Source organism: Choristoneura fumiferana, chromosome 17 (assembly GCF_025370935.1).
Source record: "Choristoneura fumiferana chromosome 17, NRCan_CFum_1, whole genome shotgun sequence".
Classification (NCBI taxonomy): domain Eukaryota; kingdom Metazoa; phylum Arthropoda; class Insecta; order Lepidoptera; family Tortricidae; genus Choristoneura; species Choristoneura fumiferana.
The window spans coordinates 18,802,603-18,827,937 of NC_133488.1; the positions used below are offsets into that span (position 1 = coordinate 18,802,603).

General features: G+C 41.4%; 1 protein-coding gene across 7 annotated transcripts in view; it reads right to left on the minus strand.

Moving 5' to 3' along the window:
• Positions 1–772: 772 nt before the first annotated feature.
• Positions 773–25,335, minus strand: part of Not3 (CCR4-associated factor Not3) — a 35,063-nt gene continuing 10,500 nt past the window's right edge. For 2 of the 7 annotated variants that reach the window (XM_074100937.1, XM_074100942.1), the window contains exons 4-16: positions 24,497–24,676; positions 23,379–23,571; positions 20,930–21,030; positions 17,065–17,168; positions 14,251–14,354; positions 12,620–12,697; positions 8,893–8,975; positions 8,092–8,315; positions 7,486–7,600; positions 6,956–7,045; positions 5,431–5,556; positions 4,109–4,318; positions 773–2,976 (exon numbers count right to left, since the gene is read on the minus strand). In XM_074100937.1, the coding sequence (XP_073957038.1) occupies positions 2,878–2,976; positions 4,109–4,318; positions 5,431–5,556; positions 6,956–7,045; positions 7,486–7,600; positions 8,092–8,315; positions 8,893–8,975; positions 12,620–12,697; positions 14,251–14,354; positions 17,065–17,168; positions 20,930–21,030; positions 23,379–23,571; positions 24,497–24,676 (1,707 nt within the window). In that variant the 3' untranslated portion in view covers positions 773–2,877. The remainder of the gene's footprint in view (positions 2,977–4,108; positions 4,319–5,430; positions 5,557–6,955; positions 7,046–7,485; positions 7,601–8,091; positions 8,316–8,892; positions 8,976–12,619; positions 12,698–14,250; positions 14,355–17,064; positions 17,169–20,929; positions 21,031–23,378; positions 23,572–24,496; positions 24,677–25,335) is intronic. The other 5 variants (XM_074100943.1, XM_074100944.1, XM_074100938.1 and 2 more) reach the window with 4 other exon arrangements.

Here is a 25,335-nt window from a genome sequence, read left to right on the forward strand (position 1 = left end):
CTAGGCACTTGCATGACTCATACGGAAGTTAGTATTCTATAATTTTTCATATTTGCGCTTTAATTTTTTTGAAATAGGTCAAAAGCGGTACACTCGTTTACTTACTTTAGAACTTAACGGGTTAACATTGGCTTTTGGAGTATTTTTGTATTTTTTATTTCAACTCCAAATGTGTTACTTTTACGGTCATCCCGTGAAATACAACGAAAATACAAACTGAAACATGGATGCACAGAAAAAAACCAGAAAAAGAGACCAGCACAGCCCCTACACCACCACTGGACAGTCGTAGACACAAATTTCTCCCATGCACCACATTTTCAGCCTACCAACCAGCCAACGGGTAATATAAAGTACTATTTAATTTCAGTTTCCCAATATGGAAATAGGTAGTGAGAGTTATGATTATAAGCAAGGTTTCCAGTGCTCCTTATTAATGTGACGTTTCTAAACATAGGTATCTTGCAATGCAAACAAAAGAAAATACTGCAATTATAAACTCGCCAATTAATATAAACGCTAACCGTAATATGTAGTTCAAATGTCATAACTGGCTAAGATTAGTTCTCTTATGGCCTACAAGCTGTAGGTGTACGACTCTAAATTATGCTGCATGCTAGGATCAGCAATGAAAAAAGCAATCAAATCTAAAGAATCGAGTTAATAGTTTGTATATCCTTCAACTCTCTTTAAGATGTCTCCGTAACATGCTTGGGGAATGAAAACTTTTGTTAAGTTCGGGAACCATATCAATTCTCAAGCAAACAAAATATTAAAATGGTTTCTTACAGTTTATTCTACAAAATAAACAGTCATCTCTTTCAATAAAAAAATAAATAAGAAAAGAAATGCCAAAACGCGTCGCGCCTGTAAACGACGCGGCGCCGCGCACTCAACACTAGCGTAAGAAGAAATCACAACATTGTTTTAAATTTTTTTAATCGTTATTTATTATTTCTATACAAATAGAACTGTACAGATAATTTTTTAAATTATTATTTACCACATTCTCAACTGCTCTCACGATAGACTTTTTACAAAAGTGAAAACTATCAACATCACGCACGGAATAAACGAGATCGCGCGTCGAGTCCGCTCGCTGGCGTGGCGCGGCCGGCCGGCGCGCGGGACGAGCGGACGCCCCGGCGGCGGCCGGCCGCGCCCTCGGCCCTCACACTCACATGAAACGAGACACGGAAGGCTTCAAATTGAGCGCAAGGCGTGTGCAACAATTCTGGGTGACCTCCGTACAAATCGATTTAAATTTACAGTAAAATGGAACACTTTGATCCGGCGTCGAGACGGCGCCCGCAGACGCGCCGCATATAATATACTCTTTCACCTCGCCCCTGTGAGCGAATCTGATACGCATACAAATAATTTATCACAAATAAATAAGTACAAATTAAACCGACGATAATTCTAATTATCCCAATATATAATACAATCGAGGCAGTGATGCTACATACAATGCTCTTACACAATTTATATAATTTTTGTTCAATTTAAATGCACTAATTAATTAAAATTAAATGTACAAATCACATTGGTTTTAAAATTTTATAAGAATGGGAGGTGAAAAAGTGTATTATTTGTTTGTAAATAAATCATACTGGGCGTCCTATCGGCTACGTCGGGCCGACGGCAGCGGCGCGAGGACGCCGGCGGACGACCGCGCGTCGCTCACCGAATACTGGCAGGAGGGGTATTAACTAAATTGTCTTTTCAGAGCTCACACGATCACAGCTCTAATATTACCCAAATTAGCGTCATTTAACGGCCACCCCTTCCGCCGAGTATTCCGCGAGCCGGCGCGCGCCGCCCGTCGGCGTGTGGCGCGGTTGCCGTCAGCGCTTAGATTAACTCCCCGCAGTCGGCGTCACTATACACGAGTTTAAAAACAAACGCCCCGGGCGCCCGCCTCCGCCTCTGGCTCAGTAAAATGACTTACCTAAGTAGGCACACTGTTGTTGAAACACTACGACTAGCATATTTTTTAAGTTGTAGGTGAAGGGACCGTCCCCGTGCGACATAACGAGCCAAGTAGCCGGCGCACTAGCGCTGTTACAGGGCGGGTGCGCCCGCTGCCCGGTAGAGCGGTAGCGAGCTGGCAACGCGACACAAGTCTACCGGGCGACGGGCGTAAACCATCAATGACATTAGGTACTAAATCTAATGGTAGCTAACTAGACAACATAAAATTCACCTAGCGTTTGTCTAATTGTGATGTCTAAATTTGTAAGGCTCGTCAACAATGTATAAGGTAATTTACATGGAGGCGCGGCGCTATGTCGCGGGGAGGCCGGCGGGCGGCGCGCCCGGGGTACCTATATCAATATCACATTGTTTCTTTTAATAATAACCGACAATCGGCGGAAGCAAACGTGTTGCATCACATGATATCTTTCGCTTATTCGTTCACATGCAAATTCGATACAAAAAAAATCGTGTACAACAATAATACAAACTGCCAGCGTGCAAAGTTATTTTACAACAGATCGATTCAATGTTACTTAATTAAAAATCAGACATTTTTTTTTATTATTGGAAAATTCATCACAGAAATACTTAACTTACTCTACTGAGAAATATAAAAAATACTGACGCAACGGAATCAGCGAATTGTCGACGTGATCGGCTGGCGTGATGCGTTGTCAGTCGGCTTGTGACGATCTCAAATGTATTCATACTTTTTAGTGTCCTTAAAAAGTTTGTAAATTGAAACGGGGAGCGGCGCGTTCCCGGCTCGGGTCGAATGAGAGTAAATCTAGAAACACTGTTTGTCGGGAGTTTGACTCCAAAATCATTGCACTATACACAGTCTGCGCGGCGCGCGGGGGCGGCCGGCGGCGGCCGACTTAAGTCCACTGTCCGGGCTCAGTTCAAGTCTCGGTCCTCTAAGTACTTGTATTCGAACGTGAAGCCTTCTTTTTTGCGCTGGCCCCACTTCTCGTAGTCAAAGTAGATGTATGTCCCCTGCAACAAACGGAACGCTCAATACTCCAATCTATAGCTTTAACCTTTTCGACGCCAACGACTCGTATCTACGCACCACAGGTTCCACGCCAACGACATATACTATTATATTATTATTTTATTTATTATAGAAGCCTGGCGTATGGATGTTGTCTTTTGTATTTGACGTGGCGGCGAAAAGTTTAATACAAATTAATCATACTATACTCTTATAAGTCACTACACTCTTGACAGAGCGGTAAAAAATTCTAGACAACGAAATAAGAGAGATAATGGTGGATGAGCAATGATAGCGCGTATCACAAATAAGTATTAAAAAAAAATTATAATCCAAGGGTCAACTAATCTTGTCACAATTTTAACTATTGTGGGTTTTCGAGTGAGTTTTAATAAAAACAACATAACAGAAACGTAGGCTTACATGTATCGCTACGATATAGTAGCTAGACAATTAGTAGGTACATACTTATATTTGTGTGTGCGCGCGAGCATGCATATCTTCTTTTTTTTACTAAATCAAAACTCGATTGGCTTGCCGCCAGGTCCGGGAGATCAGACTCGTTATGTAGGACTGTCACTAAACTCTGAGCTGTTTCTGTTAGGTGTGCTGAGCGAGGATAGGTACATACATGAGGCGTTTCTATTGATATGAACTAGTGATGCAAAGGAAGTCTCTTAGCGGAACCAGAAATGGAAACAGACGTCGAAAGTAAATTTTAGTAGAAACGGAAGTGTAAATATAAATAAACGCGTTGTGAGGTGTGCCGAAAGATCGCGCGCGGGTCGCTGGCTGACCCCTCCCCCGCCCCCCGCGCGACTCGCACGCCCCCCCCCCCCGCCTGCGTCCCTCTCAACTCTCACTCAACCGTCTCGTAAACTTCCTATTATATTTCCGTCATAAAAGTTGCGGAAACGGAAGCGGGAACGAATGTTAAAAAGCGCGCGAAACTTCCGCAGTTGCGGAAACAGAAACAGAGGTCTGTTGCATCACTAGTATGAATCAAACACATTACTTGCAATACATCCCCGCACATCCTTGATGGGAACGCCGCTTGGTTTCACTTCGACGTAGCCCTCTCGGCGAAGTGCGGTAGGCGCCGTGAGTTCCGGAAGATTCCATTCTCGTGCATACCTGTTCGTACTCCTCGTTAATAAGCTTGGGCTCCTCGTGCCGCTGGAACCACATCATGTACTTGGTGTGGAAGCGCCAGCTCTGCTTCTTGAGCGCCTTGGCGGCCAGGTACTGCGCCTTGCTGCCCTCCATGTAGTAGAACACGAAGAACAGAGTCTCCGTCGACAGCCGCTGGAAGAACTCCACGCTGTCCGAGTGGGGTACTACCACCTGGAATTGACGGGTCAACTTAATAATTACATTACATATATAAACATACAGAATATATAGGGTGAATCGACAATTACTGGCCCCGTTCGATAACTGGTCACCTTACGCTAAAAATGAATTCTAGTCACCTATAAACAGAGTTAATTTTTAGTATACGGTGTCAATTACTGGCCACCTTATACTAAAATGAATTCTGGTCACCTACACATAGAATTCATTTTTAGTATGGTGGCAAATAATTGACGATTTACCCTTCATACATAATAAGCATACAGAACTTGTGACAGGAGTAGATGTAGAAAATGGATCAACTGCAAATTAGTTAGTGCGTTCAAATACAAAATACGTATAATTGCGTTGAAACATGTGGCCTTCATTCTTTGATAACTTTACGTGCCATGCCAGTTATGTGTATTTTTTTAGCCGTAAAATAACAGCCCAAAAACAGCACAACTTTTAGTTTAAAGGAGCAAACATTGTTAGGTCTGTTACACTCAAGCAGGTCGCTAAACTCGATCCCTGTCTGTAACCATCCCCGTGGTGCGTAGCACAATCGGCCCCAGTGACACAACGTCTGTGACCGTTTAGTTCTTACACCTATGCCAGTGACACGTATTTGTGACTGCTGTGGGATATGCGCTATGCCTAGCGTAAGAGCTAAGTGGATCGCATTCGGCTCCGGCAACGTGTCGTGCGTGTCACTGGCACAGGAGTAAGAACTAAAAAGTCACAGACGTTGTGTCACTGGCACCGGAATGTATTACGTCTGTGACACGTATACGTGTCACTGGCATAGAAGTGACTACTGTGGGATATGCGTAGGCATAGCTTAAGAGCTTAGTGAATCGTTGCCGGAGCCGAACGTGCTAGCGGAGGTGCTCTAAGACCTATGCCGAAGGCTTTTTTTTTCTTACATAAAACTGGCACGTGTAGACCCCTATTTCACCTAGTGAAAAGTGCACGAGACCAAAAGTGTATTATCTTAACAGATCAGCAACAGCCTATTTACTCTAGGTCTTCTAATGCTTTCTCTGTTTATTTACTTGAGCAAACATTTTGCACCACAGATATCTGTCATTTAAGTGGTATTAGGATGTGTGCTTTATTTATACCTGGTTATAGTACTGCGGGGTCTGGCAGATGTTCCTCGGCAGGTAGGGCCGCGCGCGCGACGAGTCGCTGGGGTGCGGCATGTGGTAGAACGACGACTCCATCATCTGGAACTGGAGCTGATGCTCCTGCAACACGCAGGCGAAGGTTAAACGTTGGTGGTAGGAGGAATTACCGACTTCACTTTATCACTATAGCCGCATTTAGACTATGCGAGAACTTGCATGCAAGTTTCACTACATTGCGTAGTTTGTTTGATCAACTGAATTTATTGTCCTTCAATAGTCTGCGATGTAATGCAAATGGTCTACATGGGGCTTTAGTTTCGGCTGTTTTCGGGTATTTCTATTTTAAAAGCTAGTGCGAGGATAACAAGTAAAATAGATTATGATTGGTTTTAGGAGTCTTTTTGTATTTTTTATTTCAACTCCAAATTTGTTACTTTTACGGGTATCCCGCGAAACCATATCGAAAATACAAACTGAGACATGGATGCACAGAAAAACCAGAAAAAGAGACCAGCACTGGGGTTCGATTCCCTGGATTTCGATAATTTGATTGCTTAATAGCGACATCTCTTGTCTGGGTAAGCGGTTAGTTCCGAAAGAGTGTGACGTCTGTCGACGAAACATAGATGTCGCTAATGCTGCTGCTTAAGTAGCATAGTAGAAATAAGTAACCTGAGATATGTATGCATAGGAAAAAATCGTGTCTAGATTCCTGTCCAGCAGTGGTGTAGGGGTTATAGCACGCAGCACGGATTGCTGAGGTCCTGGGTTCGATTCCCAGTGCTGGTCTCTTTTTCTGGATTTTCTGTGCATCCATATCTCAGTTTGTATTTTCGATAAGTAAAATAGATGTACCGTAAAGGTGCTGATAAACTTGAACATTCGCTTACAAGTGATGAGCATTCTAGCGAATGTTACATTACAGGTAAAAACTCGCAAATTAAACAGGAGCATTTTGGCCAGCATTCAAGCGAAAAGACGATAAATTTCCTTTGAGCTTTTCTGTTCAGCATTCGTCCATCATCTTGGATAATAATTTTTGATTTTTGATGAGCATTTACTAGACTTAAAGCGTTGCATAGCCCGATCTTGTAAATGTTCGTAGCAACCTTTGGACCTGTAGTTAATGTTGATGTTTTTCAGGATAATAATATGTTATTTGATTTGCAAACATTGATCGACGTTTAAATTGTACCGCGTCAAAGGCGTGACCCCTTGTTCCATGTCCCCGTACATAACCAGCACTGGTAGGGGCCAAATGATTTCCTAACTTTATTAGGTCCTGGCGCTTCGCTAGCGCGTTCTCCTCGCTTCGCTCGTGGCTGGGGGGCTACTACGAAATTCGAAAATCGAAGTTCGTATCGTACCGTTCCCTCTCACTCTCGTATTCAATAATACAGGGTACGATACGATACGAACTTCGATTTTCGAATCTCGGAGTAGGCCCTCTGTTACCAAGTGAATGCAAGTTTATCGGCACTTAACGAAATAATACACTAGTGGGGTGTAATGCACTCACGGAGTTGAGAGGCAGCGGGCCGAGCGGCGCCACGCCCAGTAGCGGCGGGATGTGCGCCTGCGACAGGGCAGCTCCGCGCCGCGCGCTCTGCTGTTAACACACAACCAAACTTAAACAACATAGTAGACGGTTATTTTTTTCTTCATTTATCATCAACATGCCAGCCTATATATGTCCCACTGATGGGCACAGGACTCCTTTTACAATGAGTGTTTGGGCCGTAGTTCCCAGGCGGGCCCAGTGCAGATTGGGAACTTCACACACACTATTGAATTGCTTCGCTGATTTGTGCAGGTTTCCTCGCGATGCTTTCCTTCACTGTAAACCTCACGATAATAAAGTCTTAGGGGCTGCTTCACCATCTATTGATTAGTCTTAACTGACGGTTAGAGACGGCATCACATTTAACAGTCAGTTAAGACTAATCAATGGATGGTGAAAGAGCCCCTTAAAATTTCAAAGTGAGTACATGCGCATGCGAGTATTTTCGGCGACAATGATCACAGTACAAATTATTCGTATTCGTGTACCTGTCCCTGGTGCGCGAGCCCCGCGCGCTGCACGGCCTCCTGCGCCATGCTCTTGAGCGAGGCGGTGCCGCCCGCGCCGGCCAGCAGCGGCGGCGGCGCCTCGCCCACTCGCCCGCTGCACAAAAAAACATAACCTCAAACACTGATCTAAGATTGTAACTGCACAACTTTCGTAAGAAATCGTACCTCTGTCTCCGCATCTGTTTCGGTTATTTTTTGCGGAGTTATAACGCAGATTTATTTACGTTGACATTAAGCTGGGTCTCCACTAAGTGAGCCGCCTCGCGCGGTAAGCAAATGACGCATGATTTTGTTCAAAGTAGGGCTTAAAGTTGCATCGAAAATGGCTACCGATGCCGATGCCTCCACTCTGTCATTTCAGCTTGCTAATGCATTGAGCTATGTCGGTGACTTTGGTTCTCTGACGAACTACTTCGTTCCGGATTCGATCCCTAGAGAAGCTCCGAGCTTAGCTCTCTCCGTCGCTCGCGAAGCGACCTTGAGCTGATGGACAAAGCTTGTCCGACAAGACGCATTGTAATGTCACCATAATCGACAGCGTCACGTTCAAAGTCACGCCCGACAAGATTAAATCATAATACTCACTTATTGACAACATGCTGCGGCGTGTGCGGCGCGTGCGTGGGATGTGTAGGATGCGGCGTGTGCGTGGGATGCGGCGTATGCGTCTGATGCGGCGTGTGCGTCTGGTGTGGCGTATGCGTCTGGTGTGGCGTGTGCGGCGCGTGCGAGGGCCCGTTCACCGTGATCGGCGACGTCGCGGGCTCCAACGTCGCGGCGGACGATACGCCTGACGAGCTTTTTGACGTCTGGAACAGTAGGACAATTCGTAAATGTAACTACACCATGAACATTTTCAAATTTGGCAGCTGTAGCTTCTCGAGTATTTCTGCATAATACGTTACAACATGCTATAAATGATAAAAACGTGGACCCAAATTTATTGTTTTCTGTGATACAGAACATCTGTGACACATGGGCACACAGATATAAGAGATTTCTTTATACATGTTGTCTTAAAATTTATCCAAAATATTTCAGCAGGTGTTTGGGTTAGTTTAATCATTAATGAAAAGGTTTTTGATGGCAGTTTTTGTTGCAGAATGCAGTTACGTTACACTTTAAACATCGCTCAATGTATATAAGTACACATTTGTCAACAACAATTATAGGGGTGTTATATTCAGTCAAACTGGCCCTATCATTTCAAACATTTCGGGTTAATTTTAAGACACCTTGTACAGTCAACTAGAAAGATATTAACAAGGCCAAATTGTCAAAAATATTACCTTAATATTAAGTCAAAAAAGTAGTGTATACATACTTTTGTAACCTTGGCCGTATCAATATTTTTGTAGTTGTATGCAGAGCCTTAAAGATACTTACAGGGGGTGGGGGCTGCGTGGGCGCCGGGGTCAGAGCGATGGGATGCGCTGCTGCGAGCGACGCGGGACCATTCTCCACTATTTCTGAAACAACAACCGTTTCGCTGATAAAAAACGTCGAGTGATGTCTAGAGTCTAGCCTGAACCAGTGTCAGGGAATTGCATGAGGGCCGTACAACTTTTTTAATTTAAATATAACGTATTTTATAGAAGGCGAAGTTACTTCGATGTTTCGGCAACATTGCATCGACTGTTGTTACGGGTAGACTGCCGTAGCGGCCGCCGCAGTGTGGCAGAAACGTGGAAGCAATTGTAGCAATACCTAAGTCGTGATTAGTAGGTACAAGGACTCGATAATTATAAACCCGGTTTCTCTAAGCCTGAGGCCATATTGTTTAATGCACTCTAAGTCACAATCGGTTTCATCATTTCTTTCTGTCAAGTGATATAGGATGACGGCAGAAAGAGAAGCAGAAAACGATTGCGATTCAGATTGAATAAGACAATATATGAACTCTGTACCAAAAGAAAGCATTAGTGCTTGTAGTAATACATATTTGAACAATTTCTTACATTACAAATGTTCAGTCAATCAATTTGATCGCTGGGCCACCTTGAAACCTTACCATAGTAAATAATTTGTCTAACTACACAATGTTTATCAAATGTTGTAAAATGTCATTTCGACACGGTTCTGCGGTGACCCAAGAATCGAATTGACATTAAAAAAGTAATATAATAAATCAAATCAAGCAATTCAGCAAACCAAGGAAATATTTGACATTTTTTTTCACGTCGTTCGTATATTATGAATTTGGATACAAGTGGGTACATTATAATATTGTATAAGTAAAAATATTAACCTTCAATAGACATAACATGTAGCAAATAAAACAATTCATGCACGATTTAAAAACGCTGGTATATTACCGGTCATCTTTCACATGCACTATCCACTATCTGTATGTAAAACAAGTTCACTGGAACTATAAACTGTTTCCAAGAAATCAGTGCAACGACCTACAGTGCGGATCTTTTAGCAATTACTGTACTATTAAAATGAGGCCAGTTCAAACAGTAATAGGTGGGTCAGTTTATTTTACTCGTTTTTGGCAATTCATAAATATAAATTCATAAAATTGTCTGCGTCCTCCTACGTATGACATGGCAACAATTTTTTGGCAGCACAGTATACAAGTTTCACGGAAGTGATACAGCGAATTGGACGTATAAAAAACAAATTCATACACAATTAGCTAGTTCCATTTGATCGCTTACCTAATAGTGAACGTCATTCGCGTACGCGAACAGTTTTAGGCAAACATGAGAATCTTAAAAAATGCGCGACATCGTGCAACATCTGAGAACAAACCTGAGTCATCGCAGTCAGTTTCAACAAACGTAAATGCATTTGCGACGCGTGAAATTAAAAAAAAAAACTAATCCGTTTCGATGTTTCCTTTGTGGCATTTGCACGCAGGTGAAAGTGACGTTTGCGATTAACAAGTCGTCGACGTGTATGATGGAGCCCGCACACGTGACTAGTCGCAAATGCAAACACCTCGCACCCACTTCAAAACAATCACAAAACACACAATTACATAACCCAGCACTGAACTCCGCTTTTATAGAAAACAAAAACGGATAACTACTAAATACGCAACACATCGAAAACATACCACAGTCCCGTGGAACACCGTGAAAAACTCATGCACACACGAATCTAATTACCATCGTCCATGTTCAAAAAAATTATCCGGTATTTAGGCGGGAAATCATGGTTACTTTTCTTTTTTTTTTTTGGTGTCGCGGTTTTGTCTTTTGCGTGTTGTGAGCGAGCGGCGGAGGCGGCGACTGCGCGGCTGGCTGGCGCGGCGCCAGGCGGCGCGGGCGCAGGCTGGCGGGAAGCCAATGGCGGCCGACGACGAGTAAAAAGCTATTATCGCAGCCCATTCACTCGGTGATAGCGTCGTTTATTTGTAAACAATGCGCTGCGGTGATAACGCGCGAGTAAGGTGAGTAGAGCTTGTTGTGTTTGACTAGTGATGTGTGCTAGTGCTAATATCTCTGTACCTCTATACTCTATACTGCTAGAAAATTTAATCAAAAGTGCGTCTGTGCATTATAATAATAATAAAGTTCTGACGGCTGGATAAAAAAAAAACTGTTCGAAAAAAAAAAATATTTTTTTTATAAAGAATTCAACAATCTAAGGTTCCATCCAATGGTTAATGGTTGTTTATTCGTGTAAGACGCGGAAGTTATTAAATTTTAATAAATTAATCCTTGAATCAGTATAGTTAAATTCATCGAATAAAAACCGTAGGAGTTTCCAATTAATTATATTCATGAGTTTTTCACAGCCAATTGCATTCATACTTCCAGACTACAAAAACAACTCTTAGTTCAACTAAAAGCATGCCCTTTTCCGATATCAAACTGGAACACCATTTAAACTAACAACCGTGCAGGGTGTAACAAGAACCTTACAGGACCAACTACGTTTTACAAATTCGAAACTCTTAGCCAATGAGATATCTGTGCCTCTTGTGGGTAGTGAACGTGACTTGGTGAAAGATTCAGGACAATTTATACTAAGATGTGAGCAGCCGGCAGTTGTTTCGGTGTATTTTATTCAGTATACAAGTGTATCTCAACTAATCTCAAGTACCTTAAGTACATATCGTCGTCGGGACTTATCGTCGTCTCTGTATAAATTGACCCTTATCAGAATCTAGTCATACGGTATCTCAAATTGACAGATAGTAAGCACACTAAGCTTTACTATGATCGTGTGGCGCGGCTATTTGATATTGACACAGCATAAAGCTGCTTATTCAAAGACTTGCTAAACAGCTCTCTGTATACGTACAGTCAAGTACTTATACTTTTGAGCAAAAATTCCATCAAAACTTTCTGAACACGTCGTTAACAATAGAGTTGTGTTCACTTTTTTTTTATCAAATGTATAAGAACTCGATTGTTATTCACGTTTATTATCATAGCTTAGCAGTGATGGGCATTGGGCTAACTAATCAAGAAAATAAACAATCCAAATTAGCCGGGTCTACATTGAGAAAATCGCATGTGGCACGATTTTGTTTGACACACGGCTCAGTTTCCAATCGAAAATGGCTGCTTCGCGAGTTGGTTCTCTCGGTGAGGACCGAGCTATTAGTGAATATCATATTTATTCGTAGCTACCCAGCTTAGCAGGTCTTTGTCAGCATAAACCAGCAAGAGATACGCGAACAGACACACCGAATTTGAATTTGCAAAAACGAACGCTGTCTCGGCATGCTAAAGCTAATGGGTGGTTGGTAAAAAATAAAATACTTGAAATATGAAGATTTTTCCATTGTGCGATAGACAACAATACAATTGCATGGATGATTTTTATGTCACAACGGAAACTTTTCTAGTGACTCCTTATGTATGATTAACTACAGGTAAACATGGCCTAGCTTTTGAATTCCACCCACATGCAAACCCTGTTTCTTTTAAATCACATTGCAGTTTAAACTGTCCAGGAATCAGACTACAGACCTTATTGTCTAACGCACTCTGAACCAAAATCGCTTTACCACTTCTTTAACTTGGTATAGGATGAGGGTAGAAAGAGATGGCGAATGCGATTACGAGCACCGGCGTGTTAGACGATACGGTCTCAAGTAAAGGGTTGAGTTGCGGATCTAATGTAGAGGCACAGATACTAGTGCGAGACTCACTGGCGGCGTAGACGCGCGGTTCCGGTGCCGGCGATGGCCCGGAGACCTCTTCCGACAGGAATTCCGCGAGCAGCCCTGCTTCACCAGACCAATTCAGGTAAGAATAAGACTAAAAGCGAAACTTTTTTGCAGGTGGTAGGACCTTGTGCAAGGTCCGCCCGGATTGCTACCACCATCTTGCTCGCTAATCCTGCCGTGAAGCAGCAGTGCTTGCACTGTTGTGTTTCGGCGTGGAGTAAGACACCCGGCGAAATAACTGGCACTTGAGGTATTCCTTCTTTGGCCTCTAGGTTGGCAACGCATCTGCAATACCCAGGTGTTGCAGTTGTCTATGGGTGGTGGTGATCTCTTACCATCAGGAGACCCACTTGCTCGTTTGCCATCCAGTCGAATAAAAAAAAAAAAACTCTGACGACTTACACATAGAGACGCTTAGGGCTGTCACAATACAAATTCACCGCATCGAATGCACCGTGTGCTGCTAAAGAGGAACTTTGGACATGTTTCTGGGACAGGCTAGTTGGCCCAGTATCATGACATTAATGTGACGTTTGTGAACTAAAGCCCCATTTAAAAATAGACTATGCGAGAACTTGCATGCAAGTTTCACTAAATTGCGGTATTTGTTTGACCAATGAGGGCTATCGTTTTTTGTCTCACTAGATGGCGCACTGTTGCGTGAGGTTTTTAAGTATGGCTTTCAAAGTCTGTTATTACGGGCGTGAAACAAAGTTTAGATTAAAATCATATTTAATACACCTTAAAACCGTACCATAAAAATATCGAGCATGCCACAGTGTTGCATAGTCCCCGTTTTGTTCGGAAAAAAGGGAGGAAAAAGGTTTCCGAAAGACAAAACTGTCTCAAAACACAGACATTCATTGCCCCGGGACGCATATTTGCCATAATTATTTTCAGATATTGCAAAATATTCACAAAATTATTCTAATTATAAGTAAACCCGCGTAGCTCACCCAAAAACTATGAGATTTGACATTTCGGAGACCTCACGCTACACTAGCGCCTCTAGTGGCGAATTCATACGCGATAGCCCTCATTGAATTCATTGTCTCTCAACAGTCTGCGATGTAGAGCAACTTGCATGCAAGCTATTGCATGGTCTAAACGGGGCTTAAAATAAGTCAAACTAATCTCTCGATACTAACGCCATCTAGCGATATTTCGCTTGTCAAAATACCCTCATTAAAAATCTACATCTGTGACACTTTCAACGCATTCTAGCCGGGAACTTTCGTTCTAGTGACTCTCGCAGAGCAGCCACTACTAGCACCAAAATCTGGTACAACAAAGCGTGCATAAACATCTGATAAGAATATTTCTAGGGCCGGTAAGATATTTTTTCACGCTTCACTGTGTTAGATATTAATGCATGTGACTGTATCGCTGTCATAATTCTCTACTCACTAACGCATATGTGCGTTAGCGGCATGACAAGTCTCAAGCCGAGTTTAGACTTGCAAGAAAGATCGTGCAAGTTGCATTACATTGCGAGGGCGAAAAGCCAACGAGTTTGTAGTGGTCAATCGAGCGCCGCAATGTAATGCAACTTGCACGATTTTTCTTGCAAGTCTAAACTCGGCTTCAGGGTACAATATATTATTGTGACTCACCAGAGTTGTTGTTAGGCTGCCGGGGGTGCTGCGCGTGCGGCGGACTCGGCGCCGGCGGCTGTTTGTTCGGCGTCGACGCGCCCGACACGCCCGTGTTGTTTATACTGTCGAGACAACACTGGTGTTACATGCGCCCGGGAGAGTACCGCGATTTTGTTGCTACGACAGCGGCGTGAGTCTAACCCCGTTTCACTACTCTCTGTTAACTTCCTATTATCTCACTAGCGATCGCACGGGGGCAAGTTTGAAAAAGAGGCGAAAAATAAAGAAAGTATAAACCAAAGGCGGTAGCGTCATATTTTTCGCCTCCTTTAAAGCCGGGGAGCGTCGCGTCGCTAATTATGTACCAATACTTTATGTAGAAACATTCCTTTTAGATCACTACACTACTGATGAATACTCACATATAAAGGCTCAGACAGACTACGATACTTTACACGGTACATTTGGTGTATACATGAAGTATCTGTCTATACACGCGTATCACCCGCGTTCATACAGAGTTACTTCGTGTATACACCGAGTATACCGTGTAAAGTGTCGAAGTCTAAACTTAGCTATATACAGAGGAACAGATGGTGTGAAGAGACTTTGTTTTATACTATCTAAAAAATAAGACAGATACCTGTGATGATGTCTTTGTTGGGTGACACTCTTTCCCAGCCTGGATAACACCGACATGGAAATACCGACCCTGTTTTTCGTGTACACGCCCATAGAAGCTCCTGTCAGTTTCTATGGGCGTGTACACAAAAAGCAGGGCCGGTATTTCCATGTCGGTGTTATCCAGGCTGGGAAAGAGTGTCACCCCTTGCGTTCAATCGAAAAGAAAAACAGAGACGGCATCATAGATAATCTGTTACATAAGACAAAAGGATTTTAAAAGAGAGGTGAAACATGGGGTATCGAAAGGAAATTTGCCAATCCTCACGAACACTGTACCGCTACAAAGTTGACACCTGTCGAAATGGCGGGCGAGTCAGTGCAACGCACAGAACTAATTGTAAGAGAAATACAAATGGAAGCAAAGCTAAAAGCAAGGCATCTGATTGGCTAAATAGCCATATATTTGTTTTCTCGTCTGTAAAGCCCAGTTTAGACCTGCTAGAAATATCGTGCAAGTTGCGTAATGTAATGAAACTTGTGTGATTATTCTTACAAGTCTAGGTCTTAACGACGTCTTAGCTTAATAAGAAAAAACCGGCCAAGAGCATGTCGGACACGCCCAAGATAGGGTTCCGTAGCCGTTACGAAAAAATCAAGTAATATTTTTCTAAGGATTTCGTATTGTGCACAGAATCTTCCAAGAAGTTTAGGTATAATTTATACCTTAGGCTGCTATTGACTCTTAAACTACTAATTCTCAAGCAATCTTAGCCGTTATAATTTTCTGTATGGAAATACACTTCGCTAAGATTACTATAGTTTAAGTTCTGTGGTTCAACATCACACTGATTGGATTCGTCGGAGACTTGAGTACTGACGCGTCATTGGTCAGGACAGGTGTAAACTTGTATTGGTCGTTCAACATTGAGTAAAAGTATCGGCGCGGCTGTTATGCCCACACGAGCATTAAACAACCGGCTGAAATAAGTAATAAATAAATTATGTTCGAGAAATTAACAGCGACAATTTAGCTTGTGTTTGATAAATTGCAGTGTGCTGCTTTCAACATATAAATTTGAGCATGCAATGGCCCTGAGGTCTTATTGTCCACTAGCTTGCACAATCGCATTTCACTGTCTCTTTATATCGGTATGAACATGAGGACAGAAAGAGATGGCGAAGTGATTGCGGTAGCCAGTGCGTTAGACAATTTGCCTCTGGATTTAGAACTAAATCAAAAGATAGAATGTCTGCTGAAATACTGCGACTTTTTGACATTTGCAAATTAGACGTATAAAATTGAAATGGCAAGACAAGCTGTCAAGGGCCAAATGGATAACATTTGACTTTATGTGATTTTTATCTTACAAATACTTGGCAGCAATTGAAGATAATATTATGTGCGAGTGCAGTAATATATTATTAACATAAAGGTAACAACGAAATTTTATTTCTCTCTTATGCGCAAGCTTTAGTCGTTAGAGTGAGATAGAATTTCGCTCCAGCACTAACGCTTTTAGACGTCTTATTTATCTAAGGAACCTATCGAACACAATTGCTACACTCTTTAACAAGCTATGCAATGATTGACCTATTTAACTTAGTTTAAAAACGATTTGGTGTACTAGGAGGGCGACTTTTACCTTGTGTACCAAACCAAACAACATTGCATGCCTTTATAGGAATTGTTTTCGATCAAATTTCAACTACTACAAAACCTTATGTGGTGCTATGAACGAAATCCACTATGGCAATGTCAGCTCAATTATTTTTATACATATAAACATAAAAATCTATATAGACTCTCCCTAATGGTAACATTGTCCAATGCCCACCTTCTAACGCGAGCGGAGCAGACACCGCAGGGACTTAACTTGCAACAACCAACTCCGTAGAGGTTCAGTTGAAGTACCTACTTTCCATGCAGTTGATCGTTGTTTGTTCAACGTATCAGAGTCCGTATCCGCTCCGCTCGCAATGAAAGGTAGGCATAACACATTCGGAATAACCATCACATTTACCGCTTCTTTCTGTCAAATGGAGGACTTGGGTAAAAGTAGATGGTGAGCGATTCTGTGTTAGACATTATGGCTTTAAGCAGACAGGCCAGTTGTGTTCAAACATCATCCAGAGTGAATCTAATTCAAAGCACCGTCCCTCAGGCAGCATGATGATAATTATCTATATAAATATTGTCAGTGGACTGACCTATTGGTGGATGCTGCGGAGTTATTGAGCAAGGAACTAACGTTAGACGCGCTATTATTGACCACGCTGGAATTGACCGCCCGCAGTGGCAGCGGCTTAACCGGCTGCAAAGTATACACACATCATTTACCACTTTTTAATGCGGCTCACGTTGGTTTTGGGTTCATACGTTCGGGTTTGGAAGAGCGGTGGGGTTGTGGCCGTTTCTCCTGCGTCAGAACTTAAAGGGACCTGTGTCTGACAATTGTAATATTCATACAATTTGAAATTTTATAGGGGTGACACAAGGCTCAAATTCTATTGATCCCACTACTGTGTGATATGATAATTAAACTGCGGTACATAATTAGTGTTTTAAGCTCAGTTAATTCTGAACAATGCAGTAATTCATTTGCTAAAATTAGTCTGATAACATTTAGAATGTTCATAATTTGTTGACGTTCAATCACAAACTTAGGGGCTGTTTCACCATCCATTGATTAGTGTTAACTGACGGTTAAATGTGATGCCGTCTCTATTTGTTTTGTTTAAATAGACGGAAACGGCATCACATTTAACCGTCAGTTAATACTAATCAATGGATGGTGAAAAAGCCCCTGAGTAATTTTAACTAAATAAATAAATAAAAAATAAATAAAATAAATTACATCAACAACTAAGCTTGAACATTAATTTTGTATCACGATTTAATTCCACACTGAATATTTATATTTTGTCGCAAAATGTCTTTAATGCGCCTACGTTGAAGAATAAAATACTACGAGAACAGGATATCGATTATTGAAATCACATCACTACAAAACACCATTCGAAAATAGTAAAATACTCTGTATCTGTACAAAACTACTTACTTAAGTTTTCGATTAATTAACAAAATTAATTACAGCTGATATTTTCACAACTCTCGAATAGTGTTATCAAGTGATCTCATTTCAAAAATAGTCCATCGCAATGATGAAGGCAACGCGAATGTGTCCGATACTTTTTGTGTGACCATATTAAGAATATAGGCCAGTTAGCGTTTAGAGAGATGCGAGAAAGAAAGAGAGATAGGGTGTCTCACAAAATCAGCTATCGCTGAACTCATTGTCAGTTATCAACTTATCGGGCGCCTCGGTTGCTTTTTTAAAGATACATGTATAACAGGTTTGGTCGATCGACGAGTCGACAAATGCCTTCACGTACGACATTTCTAGAAACCAGCTCACAACATATACTACTGTTTTAAAGCACCTAAAATCCTAAATCATTCGTTTCGTAGCGCTTCAGAACGCATCGACAACACGTATAAAAACCTGGATAACGTCCATACAACCATTGACATGGTCGCACGAGAAAATTGCGCGCAATCATGTGATCGGTTCTTTATTGTGCATTCTCTGATATGCGCGATATACCAAGACCTTTGTAACCTAAAATATAAGCACACAGGGACTTTTTAAAATGCAAAACAGGCTTCCTAAACATGTCAACGTTGTAGCTCTCTCAGCTACGATTTATTGGTAACAGAGAAGACTCATACTAGCGTCAGAGATTGTTCATGAGCTGGCGTGTCTGGTGTGAACATTTCCACTATGATGACATAGATTTTAAAACTTAATGGATAACTGTTATTGGGCTTTTGTGATGTAACCATGTTGTATGTTCCTTGTATTACATTTATGGCTGTTGTTATCCTGAATATAAATAAACTACTAATAGTGAGGTAACTCGGCTGTCTTGTCAGTAGTGTTGTGAAAAAAGCTCATTTCGAGGCTTAAAGACTCGAACCCTAAAGACTCTCGAGGCTTAACGACTCAAAGCCCGCAAAGACGGTTTATTACACCCATACGCATAAAATAAGCCAATTTAACTCCCAAATATAGTAGAGTCTTTAAGACTGGAGTCTTAAGGGTTCGAGTCTTTAAGCCTCGAAATGAGCGTTATCCACAACTCTACTTGTCAGGGAAACTACTCGGTGCTATGGGGTTTCCAGTGCCTTCCAGTACTCAGTACGATTGTCAGCATTCAGAGCTGAGACTAAGTTCGCTCACTACTAATTTACAAATTTTAGACGAGCAATTCTTGTATATTCATTTCGAGGAAATCAGAAACGGATTTAACGATTTCGATTTATTTTTTTGCTAGTTTTCGGAGAATTGGGAAAACGCGTGTCTTAGAGTTGTAGCTATAAAAATATCTCCGAGTAAAGCTCTGTCGCCCAGGTACTTATAAGTTACATTATGCAAGCGGCAACGCTACACGTCGCATGTGAAATATAAATATCCCTTACTTGAGCACAATCTTTATGCATATGAGGGGTCAATTGACACTCTCGTCTTCTAGCATTAGCGATTCTAGGCACGTTGACTACGAGCAATAATGAACCCATAAACCCGCAATATTAGTCTTATAAAATTAGTGTTTGGTTTCATTTTCTCATTCAATTTACGAAACAAAACACCGATATTGTTAAGACTTGCAAGCTTGGAGATACAGGGCACTGCATTCTTTCAATCGCACGTTAAGTATTACAAATGCATGGATTCGTATGATGGTTTTGCCGTGAAAAAGACGCTGTGTGCTAAAATATTAATGGGTTACATGGATGTGAACACGGCATTTTATGTTTAAGTTGTTAATATAAAAGGCATGTAACTTATTAATCTACATAATCGATTACGATTATGTAATTGGGTGATTCTTAGCGTTGCTTTATTATTGTAGAAATAAATGGCGGCACTCATAAATTTAAAGTAAAAGTAAACTTTACAACAGAGCTTTGATTGAGCCATGGTTTAATAGTTGTAAAATCAAAAATAGTAGTATTTGCATTCGAGGGTAATTCTAGTGTATATTTTTTTTTAATTGTACATTAGCCCACAAAGGGAAGTATATTTAATGTGAACAAATTTCCACTTCCACGACAAATCAACAGAATGATATGTGAGCAAACGCCGCACGAAAGCTTAAGAACCTAGTTTCGGTTACGGTCCCTGGCCTTCTACGCAGTCCGATTTTCGAACTTGGCTCACGCTAATAGTAACAAGAATCTGAGTTGGATGGCACGATACGAACTTCGAATTTAGCAGTAGCCCCCTAGTTTCCGCAGACGTTGAAACCAAACCATATCCAATTTAAAGTCGACATTCTCCGAAACCCGAACTCCGAAGCCGTGGTGGCCTAGTGGTTTGACCTATCGCCTCTCAAGCAGAGGGTCGTGGGTTCAAGCCCCGGCTCGCACCTCTGAGTTTTTCGAAATTCATGTGCGGAATTACATTTGAGATTTACCACGAGCTTTGCGGTGAAGGAAAACATCGTGAGGAAACCTGCACAAATCTGCGAAGCAATTCAATGGTGTGTGTGAAGTTCCCAATCCGCACTGGGCCCGCGTGGGAACTATGGCCCAAGCCCTCTTGTTCTGAGAGGAGGCCTGTGCCCAGCAGTGGGACGTATATAGGCTGGGATGATGATTCTCCGAAACAGAAATTACGACTGGACACCACCCAAAACATCTTAACGCGAAGATAAGCGCGCGGATACAATGGAGTTCGGACTATCGAGGCTCTGCTGCAGTGGCTTTAGTAGTAAATGTTGATGCCAGACGACGTGCATGTTAAATATAAAACAATTGTTATTAACAGTAGTTAAGACGCTGAAGAATCACCCGTTTGGCTGTCATTTATAGGAAGCACTTTAATCGCGCACCAAAATTCTAACTCCCATGGACTATAATTGATAATTAGACGTAAAAGAACCCAAAACTAACGTTAATTTAATTTGGAAAATTTCAACACTCCACATAACTTTACGCTATTACAGAATAGCGTAACGATATCAAAATGATGAATAATGGATGAAACGGTATAACACTTGGCGTACTCACTTTTGCTATGAGTTCTTCTTTCTTTTTTTTCTCGATGTCTATGGAGTCCGTTGAATGGTTGTGCACTTCTAACGTCGTCGGTGAGGGGATGGGACTTGTGCCTGCAAAGACGAACACATTATTTGATAACTAGCTTTTACTCGCATAAATCTGTTTACAAATAGGTAATGCAATTTTAGAAGAAATTTTCAAATATTACATCGCGCTCGCATTGTGATCGAGGAGGCATATGCCCAACAGTGGACGTCCTATACGGTCGATGATTATGACGACAACGCGCTCTTTATTAACATTGCATAAAAAACAACCTTGCCAAATGTCATGTTTCTAAACCTAACTAAGAAAATTAACTAAATTAGTATGTTTCATATCCCACATCTACAATATATGATACTTTAACAGAAAACAATTTATAATGTACGAGTTAGCCAATCCTTCATTCAGGCCGCGTGATATAGACAGTAAGCTCTTAAAGTTACACAGGGAATCCTAGTTCAGGCACACGTTTATATGTCCTAGTATATCCTATTGTATATTTAAATAATAATTACCGTGTACAATGTTATATGAATAAAATATTTGTATTTGTTTGTTTGTAAAGTTTAACCCTAGTACAAATAAAGCAGTTATAACTAAGGTCGCAGTTTTGGCATCGCTATGAACATCACTCTTATTAAACGGCGCTGACAGCTGCGTTAGCGCAGAAACGGCGAACACCGTGCCAAAACACACGCGACGATACGCTACTATATTACCATTAGATCGTCATTTTGTTACTTTTAATTTGGTTCGACATCATACTAATTTATTTATCTAGTGCAAATAAAGGAGAACTTGGAACTGACATCACATCCGTTAGCATTTATTTAGTTCTTTATTTACCTAAAGAAAACTGATGATTCCGATTTAATTATGACGATTTAATTTAGACGACCAGATGGCCAAATGGTTCTAGAGTACCTGACTACAAAGCTTGAGGTCCCAGGGTTCGATTCCCGGCCGGGGCAGATATTTGTATGAATAATATGAATGTTTGTTCTCGGGTTTTGGATGTTTAATATGTATTTAAGTATGTATCTATATATTCGCAGGTGGTAGGACCTTGTGCAAGGTCCGCCCGGATTGCTACCACCATCTTGCTCGCTAATCCTGCCGTGAAGCAGCAGTGCTTGCACTGTTGTGTTTCGGCGTGGAGAGTAAGACAGCCGGTGAAATTACTGGCACTAGAGGTATCCCATCTTAGGCCTCTAGGTTGGCAACGCATCTGCAATACCCCTGGTGTTGCAGATGTTTATGGGCGGTGGTGATCTCTTACCATCAGGAGACCCACTTGCTCGTTTGCCATACAGTCGAATAAAAAAAAAAAAAAAATATATATGTATGTTTAACCGTTGCCTGGTATCCATAGCACAAGCTTTGCTCAGTTTGGGACTAGGTCAATTGGTGTCAAGTGCCGCGTGATATTTATTTTAATTGTATTTATAATATACACTTGAAATCGGTAAACGTTTGTAGTTTAAGAAAAACAGTAATTTCTGTGATTTTTATAAGACAAGATTTTTTTTGTCACTCATTCATTCACTAATTCCACAACATCATGTTAATATTAGTCTACTACGTCTATTACTTTATCTATCTGATCTACGCGGACGTAAAGATAGTGAACAGACCATGATAAATTTTGATAAGGGATATAACAAACTAATATTAAAAATAGTTTCCGCATGCTATTAGTAAATTCTGATAGCAATTTCAATATCGGTAACTTAAATTTCGAGAGCCTCTCTTTGTCAATAACAAATAAGAAATTACTTCATACTGGGGACATTTGATGTTCATAGATACCTAGCAATTTGGATGAAATCCTCCTTGAGCGAGTCCGACTCGCACTTAGCCGATTTTTGACTTAATAATATTCCCGAATGGTTTCCCTTTGGAATGTTTTATTTTAGTTACGGTATCATCACTTCCTTGGAAAAAAATCTACTCCACTTAGTGCTTTTAGTAGCTTTTCTTGCAATCGATTTGTACTTTATGAAGTACACGAAGATTAACGATGTTAAAAGAGATGCACAGCGTTAATCTTTTAAAAAAACGACGGCAAACCTTGCTAAAACATTCCGATTAGTCATTCTATTCTGGGGGCTTTTTTTTTAATCGAATGCATGGCAAACGAAGAAGTGGGTCTCCTGATGGTAAGAGATCACCACCGTCCATAAACATCTGCAACACCAGGGGTATTGCAGACGCGTTGCCAACCTAGAGGCAAGCACTGCTGCTTCACGGCAGGATTAGCTTATTACGAAATTCGAAAATCGAAGTTCGTATCGTACCGTCCCTCTCACTCTCGTATTAAATAGTATCAGCGTCAGCGGAACGGTAAGATACGAAGTTCGAATTTCGCACTTGGTAGTATACATAAGGCCTGGTATCCATCGTATGTAGGTACCTGATATGATGCTGGCGGGGGAGCAGGCGGAGTCCCCACTGTTGGAATCCGTGGCGGAGGACGGCAGCCCTACGCCGCTCAGCTCGATCTCGTCCAGCCCGTTGATGTCGTCGTAAATGTACTCGTTCTCCTCGAACCCCGGCTCTAAGTACGAGTCTATGTAGTATTCCACGTCTTCTTTGATCCTTTTTATCTGGAATAGCGAAGGTATAACTTTTATTGAGGGTAGTTTTTATATTTAACAGTTAGAGCGTTATGGCACTGGGCGATTTGCGGGAGAGTTAAAAGTGAACCGGGCGCGCAACGACTTCGCCGCGAGTGTACAATAGGTATTATGGCATCCTAAAGCCCGGTTTCCACCGCGAGCGGAACGGACTCGTTAAGGACTTAGTTTAACGTACAACGATCGGCTGCATGAATGAATTTATACTACTACTTGCAATGGTCCTCTATGAAAATGTTCAATGTAAGTTTAACTAAGACACTATAATGAGTGCTCCGGTCGCGGTGGAAACCGGGTTTAAATGTTATACGCAGCTAACTCGCATTAATTGTTTGATTTTTCTTGGTTTGGGAAGTCATCTTGTTCTCTTATGAGGATAAGAAGACTAGGTCGATTGCGGAAATATCGATAAAATTACGATTTCAATGAAATTTGCTATGTGGGGGTTTTCAAGGGCGTAAAATCGATTTTACTTGGGTCTTCTGGGAAAACGCGTTTTTTCGAAATTTTACCAGTGACCAAACATGTAGAATGTGACCAAAAATGTCACACATCGCATAGGAGCAGAGAGTGGGTATGTACTGTGTGGGAACTTGCAGGCATGTAGCCGCCATCACAACTATGGTTTTTAAGATTGAAACCACTGACGACCGGATGGCTAAGTGGTTAGAGAACCTGACTACGAAGCTTGAGGTCCCGGGTTCGAATCCCGGCCGGTGCAGATATTTGTAAGAATAATACGAATGTTTGTTCTCGGGTCTTGGATGTTTAATATGTATTTAATATGTTTATCCCTTGCCTAGTGTCCATAGTACAAGCTTTGCTTAGTTTGGGACTAGGTGAATTGGTGTCAAGTGTCCCATAATATTTATTTATTTATAAATATAGTTGTTACCTGTTCAACTTCAACGGACATATTGTCAAGCATGCGCAGCAAGGTTTCGAGTTTCTTGATGTGGAAGCGGTGCTTCTCAAGCTTAAGTTTGAGCTCCTCCATGCGGTCCTGTTTCTCTTTGTCCAAGCGCTTCTTCTTACCGACTAACAGTGATTCTATTTCAGACTCAAATTGATCAACCTGGAATTGAAATAGTGATGGTTTCATTTAATATATGGACATACACGCCGCCATATCCAATAAAGCACCTCATATAAATTTTAAAAACTAAAATCAAGTAAATAAAAACAAGGACCTTAGTGTCTTTGGCCCTTAAGGCCAGTACAGATGGACTGCATTTCAACTGCAACGTAACCGCAACTGCCGACCGCCCATACATTTTTCGTTGCAGTTCGATTGCAGTCGGCACAATTGCACTGTGTCAGTCCGTCTGTACTGGCCCTTAACCCTTAATTTGACAAAAATAAAAAAAGTTCGTGATTCAAGCCTCGTCGTAATTTTGGGAGTCCTAAAAACAAGGAGCAAGCCTTAAATTTTGTCAAATATACTGTACGCTGCCAAATTGAGGGTTAAGCGGACTTGGCCCAAAAAAATCTGCTGTTTGATCTGCTTTGGAACAGAATTTTCATGAAAGGTTCTTAGTTATCATTATTGACCAAGAAAATGTATAACAATCATCAAGATTATCCAATAGTTACATCGCTAAACACTCCACTTTACCAACCGCTAAATTCATCTACCGCAGACTCTATTACTATTGCATGGCCTGACGGGACATTGACAATGTCTTGTATGTCGATAATTAAGTAGCATAATTTATTTTGCTTCTTTTTATATCT